Source organism: Saimiri boliviensis, chromosome 20 (genome assembly GCF_048565385.1).
Source record: "Saimiri boliviensis isolate mSaiBol1 chromosome 20, mSaiBol1.pri, whole genome shotgun sequence".
NCBI lineage: Eukaryota > Metazoa > Chordata > Mammalia > Primates > Cebidae > Saimiri > Saimiri boliviensis.
Genome location: NC_133468.1, coordinates 25,390,348 through 25,418,189, shown reverse-complemented (window position 1 = coordinate 25,418,189; position 27,842 = coordinate 25,390,348). Strand labels below are relative to the sequence as shown.

The following is a 27,842-nucleotide window of genomic DNA, read 5'->3' as shown; positions in this document are numbered from 1 at the left end:
TGGGTGCGCTGCACACCCGCCCAGCTTGGCAGGGCTCAGGGAGCCTGTGGGGCCGGAGACCCAGGCAGGTGCCCAGAGAGCCAAGCACCTGTTATGGGAGCTCTGGAAGCAGCCCCCTGGTGAGACAACTCTGGGGGTGCCACAAGCACCCCCAGACCTCCCTCAGCACCTCCCATCCTAGGAATCCCCATCATCCCAGCCCTACCCTCCTCCTCCAAGTGCCACTGTCACCAAGGAGCATCTAATCAACCTCCAAAATAGCTTTTAACTGTCCCCCATCCCAGGCCGGCTGCAGACTCCTCGGCCTGCACACACCCCTTTCCAAGCCACTTGCCTCCAAGAGGAAGCCTTTCAAAGACAACATCTCACCAGCTCCAGCTGTCAGCTGCATCCCCCTGGCTCTGTCTGCCCTGGTCTCACATCCCTAGTCCTACCTCCAGGGTCCCTCTGCCTAGAAGGCACCCTGCTGTCCTGGCACCCTGCACCCCCAGCTGGGCCTCCTCCACTCAGATTAAGCCCTATCCTCCTTCAGGGCCATGGCCCCTCGCCGCTTCTCCTGGGCTCCAGACTCTGTCCTTTCCTCCCTGGCCTCCCAGCCCTTGCCTGGGCCATGCCTTCCACCTGGACCGCCGGCCTGGATGCCTCTCACCCCACATTTAGGCTTCAGGCCCCACAGTCGTCTCTTCCCAGGACCCTCCCGGCACGCACTTTGGCAACTCTTACACGTACCTGTTCAGCGTCGGCCTTCGCCCAGGACTGCAGGCTGGGGATGAGGGCAGCAGCCACCTCTGCCAGTCCTGTCAGCACCTGCTATGTCAATGTCCAGCCCACAGTGGGTGCTCAATCCAGGCAGCTGTGCTGCTGCAGGTCACAGCAACACTCAGACACCCCCCTGCCCGCAAACACCCTGCACCGGCCCACGCGGCCATCACACTCAGAGCACACGCGCCCCAATGCGGCTGCACTGTTGGTACATGCACAGGCACGCACACACCCACACGCACATGCACATACGCACACACGTGGCAGCATGCACGCCGGGGCGCCCCAACCTCTCCACACGCCCTCCTGCAGCCACCTGGCCTCTGTCCCCACGCGTGTCACACACGGCCTGGTGTGCTTGCTCACACCACTGTCCCTCGATGTCGCTCCAGCCGGCACCCGGAGCTCGATCAGGAGAGCTGCTGTTGGCCGCCTCTGCCTGCCAGCGTTTGCCAAGCAGTTTCCATGGCGACACATCTTGGCTCCGACAGGAACCAAGAAGTGTGGGGAAAAGGGTCCCCACGGAGGGGGTGAGGTAGGAGGTCTCTGCGTCTTCAGGTTCCCAGCAGGCATGGGGAGGCTCCCACAAGTGCAGACACCCCCCACCCCAAGCCCAGGTGGGCTTGCACCCCAAGAAGGAGGCTCTGGGATGGTCCCTCTGGGCTGCCTGGCACAGGAGCTGACTTAGGTCACTCATTCAACAAACTTTCTGGAAGAGCCACTCTGTGCTGGCAGCTAGGGCTGCAATGTTGCCCAAGACATGGGCTTGCATGAGGCTGAGTGAGTCCTGAGGCTAAACTGACATCTGGCCACCCCACTGAAGGCCCCATCTAGCAGGTTGGTTCGTGGCTCCCTAAGCACCAAGGCCCAACCACTCACCTTCTCAAAGGGGGGCTCCCCTCTGTGGTAGATCAATTACAAAAGTGACCTTGATGCCCCACTTCTCCCTGAATCACCATGCCCTTTGCCCTGTGACTTTGTCGCAACTCTTATCTAGCGGTGGAGTCTACTTCCCCATCCTTCAATCTGAGCCTGTCTTATGACTTGCTGTAGCCAATAAAAGGTGACAGCAGTGACATTGCTGGCTCTAAGCTTAGGCCTCCAGGGACATGCATGCCTCTGCCTGCTTTCTCTGACTCCTGCTATAGCATGAGAACGACGAGCTGGGCTGCTTTGCAGGAAGGCAAGAGGGTGTATGGAGCCTGGGTCACCTGAGCTGAGGCCATCCTGGACTAGCTAGCTCCCAGCCAAGCTGGAAGCTGCCCACAGATGTGTGAGTGAGCCCAGCCAGGAAATGCCAGGCCCAACACTGAGAGCAGTACAGCCTGGCCAGCCCATAGGCCCTTTAATACTAAGGAAATGTGAAGCCATGCATTCGGGGCTGTTACCCAGCACTAACTGATACACCCTCTCTCTAGGGCTCTGGCTAGCAGCCACCCAACCTCAGCATAGGCCAGAGGCTCTAAAAGTTCCTAGAGTTGCTGAGAACCAGGCAGAGAGGAGAGCCGGATTCCACAGGCTAACAGTGCCCAGGGCAGCAGAGGCAGAGCTTGTGAGAGGGGTTCCCATGTCAAGCCCACGGCAGGAGCTACTAAAGCAGAAGCACGAGTCTCTACTGCCTTTCTTTGCCTCAGTTCTTCCCCCTGTGAAATGGGCCCATTGCCCTTTCCTGCCTCCTGAGGCTACCTGGTAAGGTAGTGTGTGTGGCAGCTGGACATAGACCTACTACGTGCCAGCTTCAGGCTGCAACCTAGGGACAGAAGCCCATCGCTGCCTTCTAGGTCCCCACAACTGAGAAGACGGCGTCACTAATCCCAGCTTAAACAGGAAACGGGGCAAGGATGGGTGACTTGCCTAAGGCCTGGGACACACAGGAGCAGGTAGTCATGGTCACAAGCCCCAGCTGGGTCCGAGCTGGTCGTTTTCTTCATGTTTTTCTCTCCATAGTCGTCTTTTGGGAAATATTGTACTTCCTGAGCTAACTGCACTTACAAGGTTATGATTGGTGTGTTTGCGGGGTTTTTTTTTGTTTTTGTTTTTTGGATTTTCACTATCTCCTGTAATGGCTATAAGCAATTTTTTTTTAAATGAGACAGTCTCACTCTTGCCCAGGCTGGAGTGCAGTGGTGCGATCTTGGCTCACAGCAATCTCTGCCTCCTGGGTTCAAGCGATTCTCCTGCCTCAGCCTCTCCAGTAGCTAGGATTACAGGCACCCACCACCATGCCCAGCTAACTTTTGTATTTTTAGTAGAGACGGGTTCTTACCATGTTGGCCAGGCTGATCTTGAACTCCCGAGCTCAAGACGTCCACCCACCTCGGTGGCCTCCCAAAGTGCTGGGATTACAAGAGTGAGCCACCGCGCTGAGCCCTGCAGTCTCTTTTCATCAGGTACCATGGTTCAGCGTTACTGTCTAGGGGACAACTGATCCAAAGAGCCCCTCCCTCTCTGAGCTCTCCCACACCAGAGCTGAGAGCCAGGCTTCCCAGACCCCCGTGGTAGGACCTTGTATCTGAGTCCAACTTACCTGCAGCACGAGGCCTCGCAGTTAGTTGCCTGCTATCTTGTCAGCTGTTCAGTATTGCTGGAGTGATGGCCTTAAGCTATTTCACCCAGCATATTTCGTTGTCTTCAGGGAAACGGCTGATCCAGGCACCCTGCCTGCTGTCACCGGGAAAGGACATGTGCCCAGTGGCAGGGCTGACGTCACCGCTGCATCCGGTGGGGCGAGCCAGTCCACGGCTGTGCTGCCTGGGAGGTGCCCTTTTGTCAGAGGGCATTTGCCAAAACCAGCAAACTTGGGTTCTCATTCTTTGGCCTTGTGGGGTCAGGGGGCAGAAGTCGTGGCCAGTCCTCCCCAAAGTGGGGAGCATTATAGAAAACCCTTCCCATCCTAACCTGAACACCTAAAGGGCTATACTCTAAGGGTAAGAATGAATCGGAATTAGCCCTGCTCCCCTCACAGGAAAGACTGCCTTGGTGCTAACAGAAGCAAAAAGTTATTGAGAAGTTAGCTACCGGTCTTCTCCAGCATAGATTTGAGGCCCAGAAACACAGAAAACTGCAAGCACTAGATGTATTCTTTTGTTTTGACATAGGGTCTCCATCACCCAGGCTGGAGCACAGTGGTGTGATCACAGCTCACTGCAGCCTTGAACTCCTGGGCTCAAGCAATCCTTCCACCTCAGCTTCCCACGTAGCTGGGACTTCAAGTGCATATCACCATGCCCAGCTAATCAAAAAGAAAAAAAGAGTAGCCGGGTGCAGCGGCTCATGCCTGTAATCCCAGCACTTTGGGAGGCCATGGCAGGTGGATCAACTGAGGTTAGGGGTTTGAGACCACCAGCCTGGCCAATAAGGTAAGACCTTGTCTCCACTAAAAATACAACAATTAGCCAGGTGTGGTGGTGCACACCTGTAATCCCAGCTACTGGAGTGGCTGAGGCATGAGAATCACGTGAACCTGGGAGGCGGAGGTTGCAGTGAGCCGAGATTGAGATTGCACCACTGCACTCCAGCCTAGGCAACAAGAGCAAAACTCTGTCTCAAAAAAAAAAAAAAAGTGTAGAATGGGGTCTTGCTATGTTGTCCAGGCGATTCCCAAACTCCTGGCCTCAAACAGTACTCCTATCTTGGCCTCCCAAAGTGCTGGGATCACAGGCATGAGCCACTATGCCCAGCTCTTTAGGAGGCTAGTATATTTGGTTTGCAGTGGCCTCCAGTGGGTACTGCCCCAACTTAACTCCTCCCTAGTGGACTCCACCTTCATCCTAGGCCTCAAAGAATCTCTTGATCAACATTTTTCAAAGCCAACAAGCAGCCCGCTATTAAAGATGACCAAGAACACAGGGAAACAAGACATCATGAGTGACCTGCACAGGCCTCAGACATGAGGACGGTCGCGCACTGTGCCAGACACTGGGATGGTTGTGTGCTGTGACTGACACTGGCCAGGTGGTCCTGTTAACTTTCCAGGGACCCAGACTAACCAGGTAGTGTGTGTGGCAGCTGGACACAGATCTACTATGTGCCAGCCCTGGGAGGCAACCTAGGGATAGAGGCCCATCGCTGCCTTCTAGGTCCCCACAACTGAGAAGGCGGCGTCACTAATCCCAGCTTACAGACAGGAAACGGGGGAGAGGATGGGTGACTTGCCCAAGACCCTGGACACTCACAGAAGCAGGTGGGCATGGCCACAAGCCCTGGCTGGGTCTGAGCTGGTCGTCATCTTCATGTTTTTCTCCCCATAGTCACCTGTAATTCCTGAGCTAAATGCACTTACCAGGTAATGATTGGTGTGAGTTTGCAGTCTCTTTTTTATTTCATGAGGCAGAGTCTCACTGTGTTGCCCAGGCTGGAGTGCAGTGGTGCAATCTTGGCTCACTGCAACCTCTGCCTCCTGGGTTCAAGTGATTCCCCAGAATTTTTCATAGCTGGGCAGGGCCACACGGCTAAAATTCTAGATGATGAAATGTGCGTGATAATGACAGGAGTAACCTCCATCCCTAGCTCATAATAACCTCTCAAAGAAGTTAGTTAAGGGAAGGCCGGGTGTGGTGGTTCACACCTGTAATCCTAGCACTTTGGGAGGCTGAGATGAGCAGATTACCTGAGGTCAGGAGTTTGAGGCCAGCTGACCAACATGGCAAAACTCCATCTCTACTAAAAAATACAAAAATTAGCCTGGCATGGTGGCGTGCACTTGTAATCCCAGCTACTTGGGAGGCTGAGGCAGGAGAATCACTTGAACCTGGGAGGCAGATGTTGCAGTGAGATGAGATGCTGAGATTGCACCACTGCACTCTAACCTGGGTGATACATTGAGACTCTGTCTCCAAAAAAAAAAAAAAAAAAAAAAAAAAAAAAAAAAAAAAGGGGGAAGAGAAGATGAGAGGAGAAAGGAGAGAATATTTGAAAGGATACTGGCTAAGAATTTCCCAGAACTGAAAACTACTGATCCACAGATTCAAGAATCCCAGTGAATTCCAAGAAGAATAAATAAAACGAAACTCTCACCTACACCTAATAGTAAAATTGCAGAAAACCAAGAACAATTCAAAAAACATCTTAAAGCAGCCAGAGGAAAAAGAGGTTACTTTGAAAGACCAGATGCTAGACTGACAGCCAAACTCCTGAACATAGCAACAAAAGTCAGGGGATGCTGGGATGTGCTGAAAAACTTCAAAGCACTACAAAACAATTGTTTGGCTGGATGTGGTGTGGTGGTGGCTCACGGCTGTAATCCCAGCACTCTGGGAGGCTGAGGTGGGCGTATCACTTGAGGCCAGGCTGGTATCGAACTCCTGATCTTATGTGATCCACTTACCTCGGCCTTCCAAAGTGCTGGAATTATAGACATGAGCCACTGCGCCTGGCCCCCAGGAATAACTTTAACCAAAGAGGTGTACACTGAAACTGTAAGACACTGATGAAATAAACTGAAGAGGACACAAATGAATGGAAGGATGTCCCATGTTCAAGAATGACAATAATTAATTTTTTTTTTTTTTGAGACGGAGTTTCGCTCTTGTCACCCAGGCTGGAGTGCAATGGCGCGATCTCGGCTCACCGCAACCTCCGCCTCCCGGGTTCAGGCAATTCTCCTGCCTCAGCCTCCTGAGTAGCTGGGATTACAGGCACGTGCCACCATGCCCAGCTAATTTTTTTGTATTTTTAGTAGAGACGGGGTTTCACCATGTTGACCAGGATGGTCTCGATCTCTTGACCTCATGATCCACCCGCCTCAGCCTCCCAAAGTGCTGGGATTACAGGCTTGAGCCACCGCGCCCGGCAGTTAACTAATCTTTTTAAAATGTCCATACTACTGAAAGTGCTCTATAGCCTCAGGCAATTTCCATCAAAATTCCAATGGCATTTTCCACAGAAGTTGAAAAAACATATCTAAAATTCATATGGAACCACAAAAGACCCCTAAGAGCTAAAGCAATTTTGAAAAAGAACAAAGCTGGTGGCATCACATTACCTGACTTCAAAGCATACTACAAAGTTATGGTAAGCAAAACAGTATGGCACTGGCATAAAAACAGACCCATGGAACAGAAAAGAGAGTATAGAAATAAACCCTTACATATATGATCAGTTAGTCTTTGACAAAGGCACCAAGAATATACAGTGGGGAAAGGACAGTCCCTTTAATAAAAGAGGACCAGACTACTCAGGATGCTGAGGCAGGAGAATTGGTTGAACCCAGGAGGCAGAGATTGCAATAAGCTGAGATTTAGCCATTGCACTCCAGCCTGGACAACAGAGTGAGACTCTGTCTCAAATAAATAAATAAATAAATAAATAAATAAATAAATAAATAAATAAAAGAGGACCAGCCTGGACAACACAGGGAGACTATCTCTACAAAAAATTAAAAAATTTGTTGAGTATAGTGGTGAGTGCCTATAGTCCCAGCTACTTGGGAGGATGAAGCAGGTGGATGACTTGAGCCCAGGAAGTTGAGCTGTGAGCTGTGATCATGCTACTACACTCTAGCCTGGGCCACAGAACAAGGCCACATCTCCAAAACACTAAAACACCGCTTGGCGAGGTGGCTCATGCCTATCATCTCAGTACTGTGGGAGGCTAAGGCAGGCAAATTACTTGAGCTCAGGAGTTTGAGACCAGCCTGGGCAACATGGCAAAACTTTATCTCTACAAAAAATACCCCCGAAAAAGTAGCCAGGCATAGTGGTGTGTGCCTGTAGTCCTAGCTACTTGGGAGACTGAGGTGGGAGGATCACTTGAGCCTGCGATGCAGAGGCTACAGTGAGCTGAGACTGCATCACTGCACTTCAGCCTGGGTAACAGAGCAAGACTCTATCTAATAAGTAAACAAAAATAAAAATAAAATCAATAGTGCTGGGAAAACTGGATATCCACATATGAATCAATGAAACTAGACCCTTGTCTCAGACTATTATTATTAAATTAACTCAAAATAGACTAAAGACTTCAATGCCATTTATTTTGAGTAGGAAATGATTCATTTCTTTAATACATCAAAATGTGGGATTTCTCGACCTTGCTTTTCTCCTGGTCCTGGCTTCCCCGGAGGATCCCTCAGCCAGCTGGGCTCGGCTGGAGCCCTGGAGATAGCAGCGTCCCACAGAAGGATGAGGCACCGCCTCCCTCGGTCCTGGGCCCCAGTGGCAGACTCCAACTCTGCTCAGTAGCAGTCGGCCTCATCCCCCTGCAGGAAGCCCCCCGTGGCCAGCATGTCCTGCAGGAGGGACTGGGGGCTCTTCTCCACGTGGTCACTGCTCTCGGCCAGCGTGCTCTGCAGGCCCTCCAGGTCTAGGGACCTCAGCATGGCCAGCACAGCCTCAGGCTCCTGGTCCTCTTGGGGCTGGGTCTGCTCACCTGCCCACCGCCTCCACGGGGAAACCTCCACGGAGTTGGTGTTGGGGTTGGCCTCCCCCAAGCTGTTGTATGAAGCAATCTTGTCCCTCAGGAAGAGGAGGAGGTCACAGGACTTCTGGGCCACAGGGCGGTCGCAGTCAAACAAGGCACGAAAGGCAAAGTCAAAGAGCCTCACGTGGCAAAGAGCCCTCAATGCCTCAGTGAGTGGTCGGGCTGGGGCCGCCTCGGGTAGGGCCACGGCGTAGGGGCAGTGGGTGCGCGGTGGCCCCAATGTCTGGCCCAGGAACACCAGAGCCAGCTCCAGGCCCTGGACGCGGACCTCCCAGTCCAGGTCCTGGCTCGCCAGCTGCAGCACAGTGGCCACAAACTGCTCTGTGTCCCGGGCCACATCAGCATGGCCGTCCCGTAGCCACTCGGTGAAGACCTGCATAACTGCCCTCCGTGGGAAGCCCTCGGAGTCTGTGGAGAGGATGCGCAGGAGCTCCCGGAGTAGGCTCTGGGGGACAGAGGGTGGGGGAGGATGGTCATTGGGGTGGCAGGAACGGGTATTCCACAATAGGACCCTGGGTGCATTAGGGCGGCCGGCCCCAGCCATGCAGCCTAGGGCCACACCCCACCCTGGCACCTTCCTGTGCTGAGCTGTGAGCACACTGCCCTCCAATCCTTAGTTTATCTGTCTGCCAAATGGAGGTAACCATGTCTAAGTGGAGGGGTGCTGGGGAGACAGAAGGCAAAGAACACAGGGCCCCACACCCAGCAGAGCCCCAGGGCTTCAGCAGTAGCTCCCACAGGTGCTGGCCACAGCAGCAGCTGCTCCCACGCTGGATGCTGGCTGCTTGCCCACCCGCAAGCAGACAAGCACACATGATGGCCAGGCAGGGGCTGCTGGCCGCTGCCTCCTACCTGCTGGGCCTCTGCATGCTAGCGGCTGGTGGGGGTTGCCAGCCGAGGAACCCACTACTTCCTACCTGCCGGGCCACTGCGTGCTGGGGGCTTGTAGGGGCGTGCAGGCCCCGGCTAGAGAGCTGCCCTGTGGCGGTCACTGCACTCGCTCGGACGTAACTCTCAGGGTCCTGGAGGAGCTGCCAGGCCAGCTCAGGTACTTCTGAAGCCAGGAGAGCGCAGCTGAAGTCAGCCTCTCCTGGGGGTTGAAGTGGCCACATGCTTCTGTGACCAAGGACCCAGCCTCATGGCCTCGGCCTCAGCCTCCACCCCCCATGCAGCTGTGACTGAGGGCTGAGCCTCTCGGTCTCAGCCTCTGCCTCCGCCCCCCACACAGCTGTGACCGAGGGCCCAGTCTTAAGGCCTCAGCCTCTGCCTCTGCCCCACTGTGGGTAGCCCATGTGGCCCAGGTTTCTAGAGCCAGCAAGAGGCTGCCAGTGTAACTGGCTGGTGAATCCCCAACAGGAAGGGAAGGCGGCCCTTCCACCTGCCAGCACTCACCTCCCCAGTGCCTGCTCAGCTGGGTCAGGAACTCCAGGGCGGAGTCCCTCACCTCCCAGCAGGGGCTGCATAGGCGTTTCTGCAGCACAAGGAACAGCTCTGAAGCAGGAAGGGGCGCGTCAGGACGACCTTAAGGTCAGGTTCATCCTGCCCTCGGGGCCAGCCGAGCCTTCCCATCCAGCCCCTGCTGCCTCCCACCCCTGTGACTCCAGCTCTATTCACCCTTTTGAGGAGTGAGTTACCTCTGAGGAACTGCGGGATGTGAGGGCCAAGACCAGAGCAGCTGGGGGTCTTGGGTGAGCTCAGGAGCCACCTGAACGTGGCCTGGAAGGCCTTCTTCAGAACCTGGAACAGACAGGGTGGGCTGTAGGGCCACAAGAGGCAGAGGGGCAAGCTGTCTGCCTGTCCCCCTTGCCTGTGCTACCCCGGCTCCAGGGACAGAGATGGGGACAGGAGGTGGATGAAGAAGGGAACACTGGGTTTCCTTTTTTTCCCTTAGAGACAAGGTCTCACTGTGTTGCCTAGGCTGGACTACAGTGCAGCAATCACAGCTCACTGCAGCCTTCACTTCCTGGGCTCAAACAGTCCTCTTGCCTCAGTCTCATGAGTAGCTGGGGCTTGAGGCACACATCACCATGCCCGGCTAATTTTTGTAATCAAATGCTCTACTCGTGAACTATACCCCTGGGGCTAATTTTTATATTTTTTTGTACGGATGGGATCTTGCTGTGTTACCCAGGCTGGCCTCAAATTCCTGGGCTCCATTGATCCTTCCACCTTGGCCTCCCAAAGCCCTGTAATCACAGCTGTGAGCCCTGTGCCCCTCCTGGGCTGACTTTAATAAGGCAGAATCCACTGCAGAACTGGCTTCCCAGAGTATGAGCAGGAGTCGGCGGCAGCCTTCGCCAGGGGACCTACTACCCAGGCAGTGGGATTTCTGCATTAAAACGTGACCAATTATCCAGGCACTTTTCCTTAAGATCCCAAGAAGCCCCAAGCCCTTCCTCCAAAGTTGCCCGCTGTCTGCTCAGCAGCAGGTGGTACAAGGTCTGTGCCTGCCAGGGCCTGGCTCCTCAAGGGGCTGTGCAGTGGGCATGTTCATAAGTGGTGCTTAGGAGGGCCTGGAGCCCACACCCAGGGCTGTCCTGGTGCCACTTCAATTCCCTTGCCCAGAATTCCCTGTAGGTCACTGGCAGCGCCCCTTTCTCCCACAGCCCCACACACCACTGCACACTAATGAATCTTCACCAACAAAAGGCCCTGGGCCCAACACATGCAGCCACCTGTGTCCTGAAGCTCTTTGAGCAGCGACTCTGTGGCTCTGTGTGAGGGCCCCATCCCCAGAGGCCTCCATGGGGCCGGGGCGGAGTTAGGGGTGGACCCCACTGCCTCTGCCTCCCTCCTCTCCTCACTCCCTATCCCCACCACTGTACCGTGGGGCTGGAGCCAGGGCTCTCAAGGCACTCCAGGAGGACAGCAAGCACCTGCATCACCAGCTCCTGGGGGCCTGGGACAGAGGTGAGCGGTTAAACCACCCCATCCCCATCCCAGGACCCTCCCTGTCAACTCGGGGAAGAAGCAGGACAAGGCCTCATCCGCCAGCTGAAACCTCCTGCATGGCCCCTACACCCCCAGCCCCCACCTCAGAGAAGAAACAGGGAGACGGCAGTTTCCAGTCGTCTCCAATCAGAAAGAAAGAGTTGGGGGCTCGGGGCTCACCCAACGCCAAAGCCGTGCAGGACAGACTCACTTGTCCCCTGTGACAGCATCCCCAGGAAGTCAAGAGCTGCTCGTTGGACCCGGACACAGCCTGCCAGGGTCCGACAGAGGTGGCCCCCCACACTGGAGACGGGAGTAGCTGAGCCATCGCAGAGCCGCAGGACAGTCACCGCAGCCCCAAGCAGGGGCACCTGGGGCCACGGCGAGGGGCGCTGGGGCTGTGAGTGAGGAAGGCATCAGCCAGGGTTGCGGTCCCACTGCCAGTGTGGACGCAGGGGTGTTGGGGCCTCAAGGCACATGGGATGGGGGGCATCAGCCATGGTTGCAGTCCCAGTGCTGGCATGGGCACAGGGATGCTGGGGCTGTGAGGGGTGGGGGGCATCAGCCGGGGCTGTGACAGGGGTGGGGGGCATCAGTCAAGTTTGTGGTCCCACTGCTGGCATGGACACAGGGGCGCTGGGGCTGCGAGGGAGGGGGGCATCAGCCAAGGCTGTGATCCCACTGCTGGCGTGGACACAGCGGTGCTGGGCTTCAAGGGTGGGGGGCATCAGCCAAGGCTGCAGACCCACTGCTGGCGTGGATGCTGCTGGGCTGCATGAGGGCCAGGCCACACCTACCAGTGGCTGCAGCTCCTCCAGGTGAGCCAGAGTGCGGCACAGGAGGCCTGCGCAGGAGGATTTGGAGGCCAGGAGAGCGTCCACTGTCATGGCGTCATCTGCCATCCCGTCCAGCAAGCCTGGGGGCCAAGCCAGGAAGAGCTCTATGAGAGGGCACTTCAGCCACCCCATGATCACCAACCACCCCATGATCACCACCCATGGCAGAGGCTAGGACCTGAGTACAGAGCAGCAGCTCACCAGGGGTGATGGCCACGGCTCTGGTCCCCTTTGCTCTTAGTAGGAGGCCTGGGTGTGATTAAAGTAGGGTGGTGAGCCTGGTACCCACCTCCATCTCCCTTCCCCCAACCACAGGGACCCAGATTCTGCCCTCCCAGTCCTTTCTGAGCAGTATACCTGGGGGTCCCGGGGCCTGAACCGTGGCCTTCAGGACACAGGCCAGGGGCTGGAGGAGGACCTGGAAGGCCTGGGTTCTCAATGCCTGTGGACTGGAGACAAACACGGTGAGTGCTGCTTCCTTGGCCATGAGGCAAGCTGGCTGTGCTCCTAACGTCCCCAACAAGCCTGGGGCAAATCAGCCAGGGGTGTCTGATCGGGACACCCCAGAGAAAGTTTCTAGGCAAGCCACTGGCCAGGAGATGCCATGGGACGGAGAAGGGGGGACAGGCCTGACAAAAGAGATGGGCCTGACACTGCTGATGTCCTTAGGAGTAGACAATAAGGGGCCTCCAGGAAGGCCTGGCCATGTGCCCAGAGGGGCAGTGCCTGCTCACAGGGACAGAGATGGGGCACCCCCAGCTTCCCAGGCATCACCAGGTATGCACAGCATCCACTCTGTGGGAGGGACCTGCCCTCAGGTCTGGGCCCAGGCGGGGGCAGTGCCCACTCAGGGGGTCAGGGACAGGTGCCCCCAGCCTCCGAGGTGTCCCTAGGTGTGTACAGCATCCACTCTGTGGGAAGGACCTGCCCTCGAGTCTGGGCCCGGTGGGGGTAGTGCCCACACAGTGCATTCTGCCAGCGCCTTGCCTACTGCTCCATCCTCCTCCAGTCCACTCTTTCCTAAGCATTTGGAGACCCCGGAGTGCAGAGCCGGGCTCTCACTGTACCCCTGAGCCCTTGGACAGCGGGTCCTGAGGTCACTTCCACCCCTAATGTGAGCCCACCTAGAAGCCTGGCAAGTCATCCACGGCCTTCCCACCTGTCCTGACCCCAGGCTCTGCTGTTCCAGCGCCCCCCAGGCCCATCCGAATGGTGTGCATGCTGGGGAGCTTCAGCACCCCCAACCAAGGCCGTGGTGGAGAGCAGAGGAGCGCAGGTCAGGGGCAGGACCATCCCGCTCTGAGCAGAGCAGCTCCACCATCCTTCTCACCTCTGGGGATCTCAAAAAGTTTTAGTCTGAAACAATTATTCTGTCACTAAAAATCCTGCAGAAGCCACCTGCCTGCACAGCTGCCACAAATAACTCATGCACGGCTCAGTCACGCCCCACACGGCTGCTGCTACACGCAACCCAAACACAGCCCAGTCACACCCTATATGGCCTCCACGCATAACTCATGCATGGCCCAGTCACGTCCCGCACAGCAGCCGCCACAAGTTACCCACGCACAGCCCAGTCACGCCCTGCACAGCTGCCACACATAACCTACTCACAGCCCAGGAACGTCCCACATGGCCGCCTGACTGTCCCTGGTGTTTGGAACTCCCCTGCATGAGGGCCACGCTCTCAACCTCCCTGCCTACCCCGGCTCCCAGCACCCGCCTTGGCATGAAACGCATCCCAGCCCATACCAGTGCTCGAGCTTCAGGATGCCTAGAGCCAGGGGTCCCACATGGGTGGGGCCCAGGCAGCTCAGAGCCTGTGCCACCATCTCCCACAGGTTGCCGTTGGAAGAACCGAACACAGGAGAACTGCAGGGAGACCCCAGAAAGAGAAATTATTCTCCCAGCGCCCAAAACCCCATTCGAGGCCTGGCTGAGACTATCATGGCCCTGGGGCTGAAGGTGCCCAGCCCAACACAGGTCTTTCCCCATGAGGGTTTCAGGGTCACCCGGGTATCCCTTCACTGAAGGCCACATCCTCAGGGAGTCTCTGGCTGCCAATGGGACATGTCTGGGCATCATCCGAGGAAAACAATTGCCCACCCAGGCCCCCCAACTGCATCCCGGGGGCCTGACCGAGCCACACAGAGAAGCAGGTCCACGAGCGAGTGTGCGGCGGGGATGGGGTCTCTCTCGATCAGACAGGCCACGCGGGCACTCAGCCGCACCCACAGGGCTTCTGTCCAGGGGCTCTGGCAGCGCCCAAAGGTTGTGGTCAGGACGTTCAGGGCCTGAGTGACCTTGGGGGTGGCTGTGGAGCACAAGGACTCTTCAACGTGACCCATGATCTTCTGGGCACACGTGGGCCAGTCATCCCCCTGCAGGCAGGGCTGCTCCTCGGCTCCACCTCGCATGGACAAAGCCAGGATGTGCACCAGGAGCTGACTGGCCGCCGAGGCCACAAACAGGCTGGAGTCTCCCTGCAAGGAGAAGATGGTGTCGACCGCACCTGGGCAGGGGGCAGGGGAAGAGAGGAAAAAGGGGGTGGCAGACAACAACCTTAATCCAGGGGTCCAGGGCCTCGGGGAAGGTGCAAACAGCAGAGGGCACCCCAAGAGGCCCCAAACACCCCTGAACCCAAAAGCAAAAGAGAACAGGAACCGAAGCTCCCTGGAGACAAGCACCTCCTCCCTCTGAGCGTTAAACACATGCAGCTTGTGATACTTCCCAATTCATTTTATTTATTTTTTGAGACAGAGTCACCCAGGCAGGACTGCAATGGCACAATCTTGACTCACTGCAATTTCTGCCTCCCAGGTTCAAGTGATTCTCCCACCCCATCTCTCACCCCACCTCAGCCTCCCGAGTAGCTGGGACTATAGGCACCTGCCATTATGCCTGGCTAAATTTTGTAGCGAAAGGGTTTCACCATATTGGCCAGGCTGGTCTTGAACTCCTGACCTCAGGTGACCCATCTACCTTAGCCTCCCAAAGTGCTGGGATTACAGGCGTGAGCCACCATGCCCAACTTTGTTTCATGTTTTTTGAGACACGGTCTTTCTCTGTTGCCTAGGCTGGAGTGCAGTGGCTCAATCACTGCTCACTGCAGCCTTGACCCCATAAGCTCACGCAATCCTCCTGCTTCAGCCTCTCAAGTATCTGGGACTACAGGCGTGCACCACTATGCCTGACTCACAAATAGTTTCAAAGATTGAGTCCTCACGACTGATCTGTAAGTGGCTAAGGAAGCCACCCTGGCTCCTAGGGCCTGACCTACAAACCAGAGGACACTGAAACCCCTACTGTTACTCGCATTCATTGCAACAATCCTGTGACATCACACACATAAGATGCCCAGGTTCAGCAAGGTGCAGTGACTCCTCCCCTGGGGTCACACAGCATCAGGCAGGACAAGAGATGGGGCAGGGTGTGGGCATACTCACCGTGATCGGCCAGAAAGTGCAGGGCGCTAGGATGCTGTGCCAGGGAGCGCAGGCCCTGGATCCAGCCACTGCGCACAGTGGGCACAGCCCAGGCTGCTTGGCCAAGGGGGCCTGTCTCCCCAAAGAGCTCTGGTAGCAGCTCCCCCTGCTGGGAAGCAAAAAAAGAGGCGGGGAGACCTGGCAGGTTTCCGGGGATGTGGAGTAGAGCAGAGATGGGTTTTCAGTTTTCCAGGGCTGGAGGAGGCACTTTCGGAGGACACTTTTTTTGAGACACAGTCTCACTCTTTTTCTCAGGCTGGAATGCAGTGGCATGATCTCTGCTCACTGCAACCTCCGCCTCCCGGGTTCAAGCAATTCTCCTGTCTCAGCCTCCTGAGTAGCTGGGATTACAGGCACCCACCACGCTCAGCTAATTTTTCCATTTTTGGTAGAGACAGGGTTTCACCACATTAGCCAGGCTGGTCTCAAATTCCTGACCTCAGCTATCTGCCCACCTCGGCCTCCCAAAGTGCTGGGATTACAGGTATGAGCTACTGCGCCTGTCTGGAGGACACTTTCATACCAGCTGCTGACAGACAAGGGCCCTCGGATTCACTGGACAGCAGTGGCCTAGGTGTCTTGGAAAGTCTGTCCTGCAGCAAGATGGTGCCTGGCTGGGCAGCTAGGGAGCCTGTAGGTGCTAAATTGGAAGGCACCATGAATGGCAATCTAATAGTAATGGATGTGCCTTCGGGCAACCTGACAAGGGCCTGTGGGGCACCAAGAAAAGCTATCGTGTTAGATGGGCAAGGGCCCTGAAGCTCACACCAGGCATCACTTGACAGACTCAGAGGTGCCTGTCTGGGGCTCTTAAAGCTGGAAGACACAACTCTGGAGGGCTGTCCGAGCTGCACATGCCTTGCTGCTGTGCAGAAATTCTTGGCTGAGTGCAGTGGCTCATGCCTGTATTCCAGCACTTTGGGAGGCCAAGGTAGGAGGATCACTTGAGGTCAGGAGTTCATGACCAGCCTGGCCACCGTGGTGAAACCCCGTCTCTACTAAAAATACAAAAATTAGCTGGGCATGGTGGCACATGCCTATAATCCTAGATACTCAGGAGGTTGAGGCAGCATAATTGTTTGAGACCAGCCTGGGCAACATAGTGAGACCCATCTCTACCAAAGATAAAAATTGTAGCCGGGTGTGATGCATGCATCTGTGGACCCAGCTACTCGGGAGAATTGCTTGAGCCCAGGAGGTCAAGGCTGCAGTGAGCTGTGATCACAACACTGCACTCCAGCCTGGGTGACAAAGCAGGACTCTATTTAAAAAAAAAAAAAAAAAAAAAAAAAAAGGCCACACATGGTAGCTCACACCTGTAATCCCAGCACTTTGGGAGACCGAGGTGGATGGATCACTTGAAGTCAGAAGTTCATGACCAGCCTGGCCAATATGGTAAAACCCTGTCTCTACTAAAAATATAAAAATTAGCTGGGCATGGTGGCCCATTCCTGTAATCCCAGATACTCAGGAGGCTGAGGCAGGAGAACTGTTTGAACCTGGGAGGCAGAGGTTGCAGTGAGCCGAGATCATAGCACTCACTCCAGCCTAGGTGACAGAGCAAGACTCCATCTCAAAATAATAATACTGATAAAATAAAAGTATATAAAATTAGTTAATTTTTTTTTTTTTTAAAAAGACTTTCTCTCCTCATTAGTATAGTGGTGAGAACCCCCGCCAAAAGAAAAAAAAAGACATTCTCATTAGTCATTCATTCAGTTGCAGGCTGGGTAGCTGGAGGTGCAGAATGTGCAGTCTTGTTTGGTCCTCACGACAACCCCATGGCACAGCTATGACTCCTGTCTCGGTCCTAGGAAGAAACTGAGGCTTGCAGCCGTAGGGAAGGTCAGCTAGCAGGTCAGAGCCAGGAGCCAATCCCAGTCATCTTATTCCAGAAAACTTCAAATCCTTAGCCCCAACATCACTCCGGTTGAATTTTTCAAAGGGGGCTACAGTCAGAGAGTAAAAAATGTGTAGTTCTAGTGAGGACACAGGGTCAGGGCAGGCTGCTGGGACTTGGGATGGTGATGGCTACAAACAACCCACCTGGCTGTGAGAGGAGAAGGCTGCCCACCTCTCCATGGGACACTCAGGTGGGAAGCCCCAAGCTCACCTGAAGATACTGGAAGCAGTTTTCCTGGGCTGCGAAGATTCCCGCCAGGCGGAGTGAGAAGGAGAGGACCCCGGGACTCAGGTCCTGGAGTTTCAGCACGTGAGACAGCAGCTCCACCAGGCAGGGGTGCTCCTGCAGCAGCAGGAGACTAGACTCTGTGGGAACGGGCCCAGCCCAGGGGTCACCAGGGGCACAGCACCACATGTGCCCCTGGGCAACCGCTCTTCTCCTAGGAATTTCCAGACCCCTTTCTTGCAGGGTGTTAGATTTAGGGATCCAACTGGGAAAAACTATTTGCAACAAATATGGCAAATGACTCATAATTTTAATTCAATAAGGGCAGAAAAACTAGAAAGCTGACACCTTACCAACAGGTGAAAGGCAGAACTGGAAACACAAATACCCAAAGATGCTAAAAAATGTTCTGTCTCACTGATCATGAGAAGTAAATGCAAATTGCAGTGAAAGACAAAGCGAAGTGTGGTGGCTCATGCCTGTAATGTCAGCACTTTACAAGGCTGAGATGAGTGGTCACTTGAGCTCAGGAGTTCGAGACCAGCCTGGCCAACATGGTGAAACCCCATCTCTACTAAAAATACAAAACATTAGCTGAGCATGGTGGCTCATATCTGTAATCATAACACTTTAGGAGGCCAAGGTGGGAGGATCGCTTGAGCTCAGGAGTTCGAGACCAGCCTGGCCAACAGAGTAGAGGTAAGTAGAGACAGAAGCCTTGTCTCTACTTAAAATACAAAATATTAGCCAGGTGTGGTGGCTCGTGCCAACAGTCCCAGCTAATTGGGAGGCTGAGGCAGGAGAATTGCTGGAACCTGGGAGGCAGAGGTTGCAGTAAGCCAAGACAACATCATTGCACACTCCAGCCTGGGCAACAGAACAAGACTCCATCTCAATAAAACAAAGAAAACAGAAAGTGAAAGCATTTTCACCTCTCAAATGAATACTTTTTCTTAAACAGAGAGTGCTCTGTGCAAGGAGGTACAATGGAACAAGCATTCCTCTGCAGACCTGGCATCCTACATTTCTATACCCAGCTATACTATCACTCAAAAGCACCAGTGAGAGAAAAAGACCTTTTGAGGCAGAGGCTGGAAGAATTTCCCAGTGAGAGGCCCTTGTGGAAAGAATATGGTTCAGTAAGGAGGTGAGTAAGGAGCATGCAGAGAAAGAGAACCAGGCCAGGACCCAAAAAGCACTGAGTCTACCTGAATAAGCACTGCAGGCTGGGCAAAGTCATCAAGCCTGTCGTCTTAGCACTTTAGGAGGCCAAGGCAGGAGGATTGCTTGAGCCCAGGAGTTCGAGAGCAGCCTGGGTAACATAGCAAGACCCTATCTCTACAAAAAAAAAAAAAAAAAAAGCCTGACGCACATCTGCAGTCCCAGCTCTTCATGAGGTAGAGATGGGAGAATCACTTGAGCCCTGGAGTTCAAGGCTGCAGTGAGCTATGATTGTACTCCAGACTAGGTGACCGACAGAGGCCCTGTCTCTAAGGAAAAAAACAAAAAGAGGGCTGGGCATGGGGGCTCATGCCAGTAATCCCAGCATTTTGGGAGGCTGAGGCGGGTGGATCATGAGGTCAAGAGTTCAAGACCAGCTTGACCAACACAGTGAAACCCCATCGCTACAAAAAAAAAAAAAAAAATACAAAATTAGCTGGGCTTGGTGATGTATGCCTGTAAATCCCAGCTAGCTGGAAGGCTGAGGCAAAGAATCACTTGAACCCGGGAGGCAGAGGTTGCAGTGAGCCGAGATGACACCACTGCACTCTGGCCTGGCCAACAGAGCAAGACCCTGTCTCAGGGGAAAAAAACAAACAACCCCATTGAGTTCAGAAGCTAAAAAATCACTGCTGAAGGGTTTTGAAACAAAACAGAATTAAAATACTAAGCAACTAAACAACAATAACAGAAGGTTGCGATGGCTTGAAGTCAAAGGGCTCTGAGATCCTTTAGTTGTCTGGATAGAGGACAGAGTCTAATTAACTTCAGACTTAAAAAAAATCTAGTTCTCATGTTATAAATCTAAAGGTAGCCACTAAAGAACATAAATAAGTCTGCAGTCCCAACATCTTGAGAGGGAGAGGTGGGCAGATTGCTTGAGCCCAGGAGTTCAAGACCAGCCTGGGCAACATAGGGAGATCCCATCTCTATAAAAATTCCCTGAGCGTGGTGCCACACTGGAAGCTGAGATGGGAAGATCACCTGAGCCCAGGAGGTCAAGGCTGGAATAAGCCGCGATTGCACCATTGCAGGCCAGCCTGGTCAACAGAGTGAGATCTTATCTAAAATAAATAAATAAATAGAACGTATAACTTAAAAACCAGAAGAGGAAAGCTTTATCAATCTGATCAATCTGATGGAAGGCAGAAAAGGAGGATAAAGGCACAAAGATAAGGCACAGGAAATTAAAAAATACAAAAGAATTGAAATCTAACAGAGGCCTCAACAAATTAAAGAGATCAAACTTATCTGTTAAAAGAGTTGCTGAGATTAAATGAAACACTAAAAATGGGCAATGCTTTTAGTGTTTATTTTAATGTTTCTAATAAGTGTTTCTAAGAAGCAATGATCATGATGGGAAAGGCTGGGAGCAGGGGAGAAAAAGATACAGTAGGCAGATTCTAACTTTAAAAAAGCTGGTGTAGCAACAGTAATATCAGACAAAATGGACAGTAGTGCAAAAAGCAGTATTCATGCAAAAGAAATTTTCACTGATCACAGAGAGAAACTCCAGAAAGGCACAACCTTCCTACGTCTATTTGTGCCTAACCTAACTTCAAAACATACAAAGCAGCCTGGGCAACATGGTGAAACCCTGTCTCCACAAAAACACACAAAAAATTACCTGGGTGTGGTGGTGTGTGCCTGTAGTCCCAGCTATCCAGGAGGTTGAGGCTAAAGTGAGCTGTCATCACGCCACTGCACCCTATCCTGGGTGACAGAATGAGACCCTGTCTCAAAAATTCTTCTAAAAATGCCAGGCACAGTGACTCACATCTGTAATCTCAGTGTTTTAGGAAGCCAAGGCAGGCAGATTACTTGAGCCCAGGAGTTTGAGACGAGCCTAGGCAACACAGTGAAACCCCGCCACTACAAAAAATACAAAAAATTAGCCAGGCATGAGGGTCGGCTCCTGTAGTTCCAGCTACTAGGGAGGCTGAGATGGGAGAATCATCTGAGCTCAAGAAGTCGAGGCTATAGTAAGCCGAGATCACACCACTGCACTCTAACCTGGATGACAGAGTGAGACTCCGTTTCAAAAAAAAAAAAAAAAAAATTTGTAAAGCCAAAAAAGTATGCATTTCAAGGAAAAACTGTTGAATCCATGATCTTGGTGTAAGCTTTTTACAAACCTCTCAGAAACAAGCAAACAAATTAACATAGCAGGTTTGAATAATGAACAAGTGTGGAAATTTGATACATAATTTGCATAGCATGCAATTCACCCATTTAACATGTACCAGATCCCTTAGTAGTTTGTAAGTATGATCATTTTTTTGTTTTTGGGACCAAGTCTTGCTCTGTTGCCCAGGCTGGAGTGCAGTGGCGCGATCTCAACTCACTGCAACCTCCGCCTCCCAGGTTCAAATGATTCTTCTACCTCAGCCTCCCGAGTACCTGGGATTACAGGCAGAAATACTGAAAGAGTGGAAACTACACCCTTTCCATCAAGCACAAGGCAGGAGAAATGACAGAGGCTGGGAGGGAGGAGGAAACAGAGATTCACTGCAAATCAGGACTCAGTTTCTTTAGGGGGAACAAAATTAGATTGTGCTGATGATTTCACAGCCATGTAAATTTACTGAGAACTGTTGAATTGGTACCATTTATTTATTATTTTGTCCTTTCCTCATGTCAGACAGGTCACGTGCCAACCTCATACCATGGTTCCATGGTGCCACATCTCGCACGAGCACCTGAACACACAATTATCATGCTTAGGCTGTGTGCAGTGGCTTTCCCCTATAATTCCAACACTTTGGGAGGCCAATGTGGGCAGATCACCTGAAGTCAGGAGTTTGAGACCAGCCTGGCCAAAGTGGTGAAACTCTATCTCTACTAAAAATACAAAAATTAGCCAGGTATGGTGGCATGCACCTGTAATCCCAGGTACTCAGGACGCTGAGGCAGATAACTGTTTGAACCTGAGAGGCAGAGGCTGCAGTGAGCCGAAATTGTGCCACTGCACTCCAGCCTGGGCGACAGAGCAATACTTGGTCTGGAAAAAAAAAAAAAAATTATCACATTTGCAAAAGGATTTGGTACACGTTAAATGGGTGAATTGCATGGTATGCAAATCATACCTCAATAAAACTACTGAAAAATACTTCCTAAAATTTGACTACAGGCAGGGCATGGTGGTTGGCTTCTGTGATCCCAGCACTTTGGGAAGCCAAGGCAGGAAAACTGCTTGAGCCCAGGAATTCCAGACCAGCCTGGGCAAGATGGTGAGACCTCATCTCTATGGTTAAAAAAAACCACATAGCTGGGCAGGGTACACACCTGTGATCCCAGCAACTTGAGAGAATGAGGCAGGAGGATTGCTTGAGCCCAGGAGATCGAGGCTACTACTACAGAGAGCTGTGTTCATGCCACTGCACTCCATCCTGAGTGACAGGGAAAAACCTTGGCTCCAAAAAAAAAAAAAAGAGAAAGAAAAGTAAAGAAAAATAAAACTGACTACAAACTAGTCCAGAAGGTCTTTAAATACCAAAACATCAAAATCTTTTTTTTTTTTTGAGACGGAGTTTTGCTCTTGTTACCCAGGCTGGAGTGCAATGGCGCGATCTCGGCTCACCGCAACCTCCGCCTCCTGGGCTCAGGCAATTCTCCTGCCTCAGCCTCCTGAGTAGCTGGGATTACAGGCACGTGCCACCATGCCCAGCTAATTTTTTGTATCTTTAGTAGAGACGGGGTTTCACCATGTTGACCAGGATGGTCTCGATCTCTTGACCTCGTGATCCACCCGCCTCGGCCTCCCAAAGTGCTGGGATTACAGGCTTGAGCCACCGCGCCCGGCCTCAAAACATCAAAATCTACAGTGAAATCTCTAGAACATTAACAAAACTTGCCTGGGCCCTATGTTTCAATAAAAGTCTCAACAGCCATAAAGATTCAAAACATAGATTATATTTTCTAACCTCCACAAAATAAATTAAAAATCAATAATAAAAATACTGAAAATATCAAAATAGTTTCTTTTTTTTTTTTTTGAGATGGAGTTTCGCTCCTTACCCAGGCTGGAGTGCAATGGCACGATCTCGGCTCACCGCAACCTCCGCCTCCTGGGTTCAGGCAATTCTCCTGCCTCAGCCTCCTGAGTAGCTGGGATTACAGGCAAGCGCCACCATGCCCAGCTACTTTTTTGTGTTTTTAGTATAGACGGGGTTTCACCATGTTGACCAGGATGGTCTCGATCTCTCGACCTCGTGATCCACCCGCCTCGGCCTCCCAAAGTGCTGGGATTACAGGCTTGAGCCACCGCGCCCGGCCCAATAGTTTCATATTTTGAAATGAAAAGATATTCTTTTAAATAAATTGTGAGTGAACAAAAATCGTAATGAAAACCATGAAATATTTAGAACTAAATTACAACTCAAGTACTGCATAGTAAAACTTGTAAGATGTAACTAAAGTCATACTTGTAGAGAAATTTATAGCAATATATAAATATAAATATATACATAGATTTTTTATTTTTTTTTTTTTGAGACAGAGTCTCACTCCATTGCCCAGGCTGGAGCGCAATGACACGATCTCAGCTCACTGCAACCTCCACCTCCTGGGTTCAAGTGATTCTCCTGCCTCAGCCTTCCAAGTACCTGGGATTACAGGCATGGATCACTACGTCTGGCTAATTTTTGTATTTTTAGTAGAGACACGGTTTCACCATGTTAGCCAGACTGGTCTCCAACTCCTGACCTCAAGTGATCTGCCTGTCTCAACCTCCCAAAGTGCTGGGATTACAGGCATGAACCACCAAGCCTGGCCTTAAATGTATATATTAGAAAGCAAGGAAGACTGAGATATTTAGCTCAAAAGAAGGTAAAAGGCACTTTGGGAAGCAGAGGCAGATGTCCAAGAACAGCGATGTCAATTTAGTGAGACTAAAAAGAGTAAAAGGACAAGGTAAAACAAAAAAACGAAGTAAAGAACAGCAGAAATTAACAACATGTGATCTATCCCAACACAATTATCAACCATGAGAAAAAACATTTAAACATTAAAAAAAAAAGAGAGAGAGAGCAACATAAGCATCTAATAGTAAGAGTGAAGTGATTAAATGAATTATGGATTATAATGGCAAGAGAGAAAGCAAGACATCAAAACTGTATTTATGGTATGACCTTTTTTTTTTTTTTTGGAGACAAAGTCTCGTTCTGTCACTAAGGCTGGAGTGCAGTGTCACGATCTCAGCTCGCTGCAATCTCCACCTCCAGGATGCAAGCAATTCTCTGCCTCAGCCTCCTGAGTAGCTGGGATTACAGGCATGTGCCACCACACCTGGCTTTTTTTTCTCTTTTTTTTGAGACGGAGTTTCGCTCTTGTTACCCAGGCTGGAGTGCGATGGCGTGATCTCGGCTCACCGCAACCTCTGCCTCCTGGGCTCAGGCAATTCTCCTGCCTCAGCCTCCTGAGTAGCTGGGATTACAGGCACGCGCCACCATGCCCAGCTAATGTTTTGTATTTTTAGTAGAGACGGGGTTTCACCATGCTGACCAGGATGGTCTCGATCTCTTGACCTCGTGATCCACCTGCCTCGGCCTCCCAAAGTGCTGGGATTACAGGCTTGAGCCACCGCGCCCGGCCTTAATTTTTATATTTTTAGTAGAGATGGGGTTTCACCACGTTGGTCAGGCTGGTCTCAAACTCATGACCTCATTACCACCCATCTCGGCATCCCAAAGTGCTGGGATTACAGGTGTGAGTCACTGCACCTGTTCTCTCCCCACTCATCCTTTTTTTTTGAGACAAGTCTCTATCTCCCAGGCTGGAGTACAGTGGTGAGATCTCGGCTCACTACAACCTCTGCCTTCCAGGTTCAAGAAATTCTCCTGCCTCAGTCTCCCGAGTAGCTGAGATTACAGTTGCACACTACCACACCTGGCTACTTTTTGCATTTTTAGTAGACGGGGTTTCACCATGTTGGTCAGGCTGGTTTTGAACTCCTGACTTTGTGATCTGCCCGTCTTGGCCTCCCAAAGTGCTAGGATTACAGGTGTGAGCCACCACGCACAGCTGACCTCTTTTTCCTTTTTTCCCCCAGAAAAATACAGCCTTATGATATGTTAGGAAAAAGACTGGGAGAAAATTAAAAGATTGATGGTTTAATTTTCCTCTTTACTCTTTTTTTCATGTTTTAAAGAACATGTATTACATTTTTTTTGAGACAGGGTTTCACTCTATCGCCCAGGTCAGAGTGCAGCGGCACAATCATAGGTTACTGCCACCTCTACCTCCCGGGATCAAGGGATCCTCCCACCTCAGCCTCCAAAGCAGCTGGGACTACAGTCGTGCTACAATGCCCAGCTAATTTTTGTATTTTGTTTGTAGAGATGGACTCTCGCTATGTTGCCCAGGCTGGTCTCAAACTCCGGGACTTAAGCAATCCATCTACCTCAGCCTCCCAAAGTGCTGGGGTTACAGGTGTGAGCCACTGCATCCAGCCCCTACTTTCATAATCAGAGGGAAAACAAATCTGATGTCTTAAAATAAACACACTAAATACAAAGAGAACAACAAAATAAGTCTGTTTATGCTTTCAGAACTGAACCTTGGGATGCCCCAATCATGGCTAAACTGGCTAAGAATTTCAAGTTCTAACTCTCCAGCTCGTTCTCTCAGGCTTCATCTTGACTTGTCCCAGTCTGCCACAGATAATCTTTTGGAAGTGAAGGAAAGACATCGGAAGGGCAACTCCTGCCATTCCTCCGGGACAGAGGAGCCCCCACCCCGCCCCTGCCCCCGGTCCCAGGCTCTGCGTGCATCCTCTGGTCTCTGGATGGACAGTAAACAGCAGCACCACCTCCTCACCTCCCTCAGTGACCGTTTTAAACCAGTCCAGCAGCTTCTCTAAACAGGTGTCATCTGCCACCGGCTGCCTGGGGTCTACCAGAACAGCACAGAGCGCCGGGAGCAGCCGGGAGCATTCCAGGTCCATGGTGAGGCTGGGGTCCCTGCAAAGGCAATGTAAGAACCAAACCTCAATGCCCACTCCAGACCCTGCTCGCCCTAGTCACAGCAGCCCACCATGCCTGCTCAGGCCTGGGAAGAGGCCCCAGAGCTTTCCTCTCAGGCCAGGAGAACTATGATCGGCACACCAGAGGTCCGTACTGCAGGGATAGATGCAAAGATTTGGTCTGGGTGGGGCCCTGCGCGCTGGTGGCAGGGCTGGAAGGGGCAGCTAAGAGTCTGGCTGAAACCATAAGGCCTCTGGAGCTCAGTCTGCCACCCTTGGGCTTTGGTGCAGTCGGAGCAACGGCGTGGTGCTGGCCCAGGCTGCAGGTGGGACAGAGCCAGGGGCATCTTTGAATTCCAGGGTCACCCATGTGTGCAGGGGGAGTATCTATCCATGTCCCAGGGCTAGTCTGGGCTGGAAAGCGTCGGTCCCTCCCAGCGTCAGTGGCGGCTGCATTTGACGTCCTGAAGGCAGCAGGGGGGTGTGGAGGGGAAGGGGCGCCTATCCATGTGTCTGTCCCTCACAGGGTCAGTGGTGGCTGCATTTGGCGTTCTGCAGCCAGCGCGGGGTGCGGAAGGGAAGGGGCGCCTGTCCCTCCCTGGACCGAGGTGTACTTCGGTGCGTCAGGCCTGGAGGGTTGGTGGGGTGGTCAAGGGCTCTGTCTGGCCGGGGCATCGTCTGTCCATGCCCAGGGAGGCTGCGTCCCGGGAAGAGGAACCCTCCCCACAGTTCAGTCAGTTTTGGCCGCGAGCGCCAGGCCCGAGCGTCCAGAAAGGGACGCCACACCATGTGGCCTCAGTCGGGCTGAGAAGCGACTTCAGGTCGCGCACGCCTCGGGCTGGTCGGCTCCTTGGCTCACCTGCCCGCCCTCGCCCTCCGCCCGGCCTCGGCCCCCGTCCGCCCCACCACAGCGACCGCGACCCCACCGCCGACGCGCGCCTCACCGCTTGGTTCCTTCCTCCGCCGCAAGCCCCGCCCTTCACCCGAGGCTCCGCCCCCGGACAGTGCCACCTGCCAGGCCTGAAGGAGGCAGAGGATAGAGACAGCTGTCGTGGGGAACTAAGCGCCCCTGGAGGCCGCTCTGGAAGCCTCAAGGGCCAGACTTGAAGGAAGGAGGTCAAACTGAGAGGGGCTGGGGACAGGCAGGCTCCAAGCATGTCGCTCCGACCGATCACCCCCGCCAGGCGCCTGGTGGTACATGCCGAGCATCCGGTGGGTGGGCGGGACGTCCCGGGGGCGGGACTCTCTGAGGAAGGAGCGTGGCTGTGTCCGGAGGGGCGGGTCTCGTCTGCAAGGAGTGAGGAGACCACGCGCCGGCGAGAAGCGTCCGGATACGTGCACCAAAGCCGTTGATCCTTTGGCTTCAGGTTCCCGAAACTAGGTCCTCGGTGGCAGCGCTGTGGCTCCTGCCTGAGATCCCAGCCCTTTAGGAGGCCCAGTTGGGAGGATTGCTTGAAGCCAGGAGTTGAGAACAGCCTAGGCAACAAAGAGAGACCCCATCTCTTAAAATTAAAAAAAGAAAGAAAGAAAATCAGCCAGACGTGGTAGCACATGCCTGTGGTCCCATCTACTCTGGAGGCTGAGGCGGGAGGATCACTTGAGCCTAGAAGTTAAAGGCTGCAGTGAGCTATGATCCTGCCACGGCATTCCTGCCTGGGCAACATAGTGAGACCCTGTCTCAAAAAAAAAAAAAAAAAAAAAAAAAAAGGCAGGCAGAAAAACTGGGTCCAAAAAAAATTGGGATCGAAACACAACTGTGTGCTAGAGAGTCTCAAAGCCAGTGGATAGTGAAGGTTCGTGTTCCTAAAGCATTGTTTTACAGCAAGATGTTGGGGGCAAACACCAGAAGTATATTAGGAAACAAAGCAGAATTCCTATGGGTATTAAAATTAAAATGGGTTGGATACGTCTTTGTAGCAATGTGTAAGAAAAAAAAGTTGAAAAATTAAAATGGGACTTTAAAAACATTGATTTTTGCCAGGTCACCTTGTTTTGTTTATTTATGGAGACGGAGTTTCACTCTTTTTGCCCAGGCTGGAGTGCAATGGCGTGATCTCCAGTCACTGCAACCTCTGCCTTCTGGGTTCAAGCGATTCTCC

General features: G+C 52.7%; 2 protein-coding genes and 1 non-coding gene across 12 annotated transcripts in view; all 3 read right to left on the bottom strand.

The window, feature by feature from the left end:
- The window catches only part of AMZ1 (archaelysin family metallopeptidase 1), a 44,226-nt gene extending 40,797 nt beyond the window's left edge, over positions 1–3,429 (bottom strand). For 2 of the 4 annotated variants that reach the window (XM_039460484.2, XM_074390343.1), the window contains exon 1: positions 730–3,275. The gene's annotated coding sequence lies outside the window, so the exon portion shown is untranslated. The other 2 variants (XM_074390344.1, XM_074390345.1) reach the window with 2 other exon arrangements.
- Positions 3,430–7,709: 4,280 nt separating this feature from the next.
- Positions 7,710–26,737, bottom strand: BRAT1 (BRCA1 associated ATM activator 1). Of its 7 annotated transcripts, none has more exons than XM_010345344.3 (15): positions 26,688–26,737; positions 25,599–25,741; positions 17,547–17,701; positions 15,395–15,542; positions 14,088–14,460; positions 13,701–13,820; positions 12,306–12,397; positions 12,150–12,197; positions 11,910–12,028; positions 11,324–11,510; positions 11,007–11,080; positions 9,816–9,918; positions 9,574–9,672; positions 9,099–9,271; positions 7,710–8,626 (listed from the first exon to the last, which is right to left on the bottom strand). In XM_010345344.3, exons 2-15 carry the CDS (start codon positions 25,723–25,725, stop codon positions 7,937–7,939), a joined length of 2,508 nt encoding a protein of 835 aa, XP_010343646.2. In that variant the 5' UTR covers positions 25,726–25,741; positions 26,688–26,737; the 3' UTR covers positions 7,710–7,936. The 7 variants fall into 7 exon arrangements, with proteins under 7 accessions (XP_010343646.2, XP_010343647.2, XP_010343650.2 ...); XM_010345345.3 differs by having other exon boundaries at positions 9,099–9,235; XM_010345348.3 differs by lacking the exon at positions 26,688–26,737 and adding an exon at positions 26,603–26,681.
- On the bottom strand, positions 21,418–21,522 carry LOC120360450 (small nucleolar RNA U13). Its single transcript, XR_005576946.1, has one exon. It is a non-coding gene; the product is annotated as a small nucleolar RNA U13 (small nucleolar RNA).
- Positions 26,738–27,842: the final 1,105 nt, after the last annotated feature.

What these genes read in the sequence shown, in the direction of transcription:
- BRAT1 (XM_010345344.3), bottom strand. Translation starts at nt 25,725, where the DNA reads ATGGACCTGGAATGCTCCCGGCTGCTCCCGGCGCTCTGTGCTGTTCTG. An exon ending in TGGAGGAGCTGCAGCCACTG is followed by an intron (nt 11,511 to 11,909) that starts GTAGGTGTGGCC and finishes CCTCACTCACAG; the next exon opens with CCCCAGCGCCCCTCGCCGTG. An exon ending in GATGCTGTCACAGGGGACAA is followed by an intron (nt 11,081 to 11,323) that starts GTGAGTCTGTCC and finishes CCTCTGTCCCAG; the next exon opens with GCCCCCAGGAGCTGGTGATG.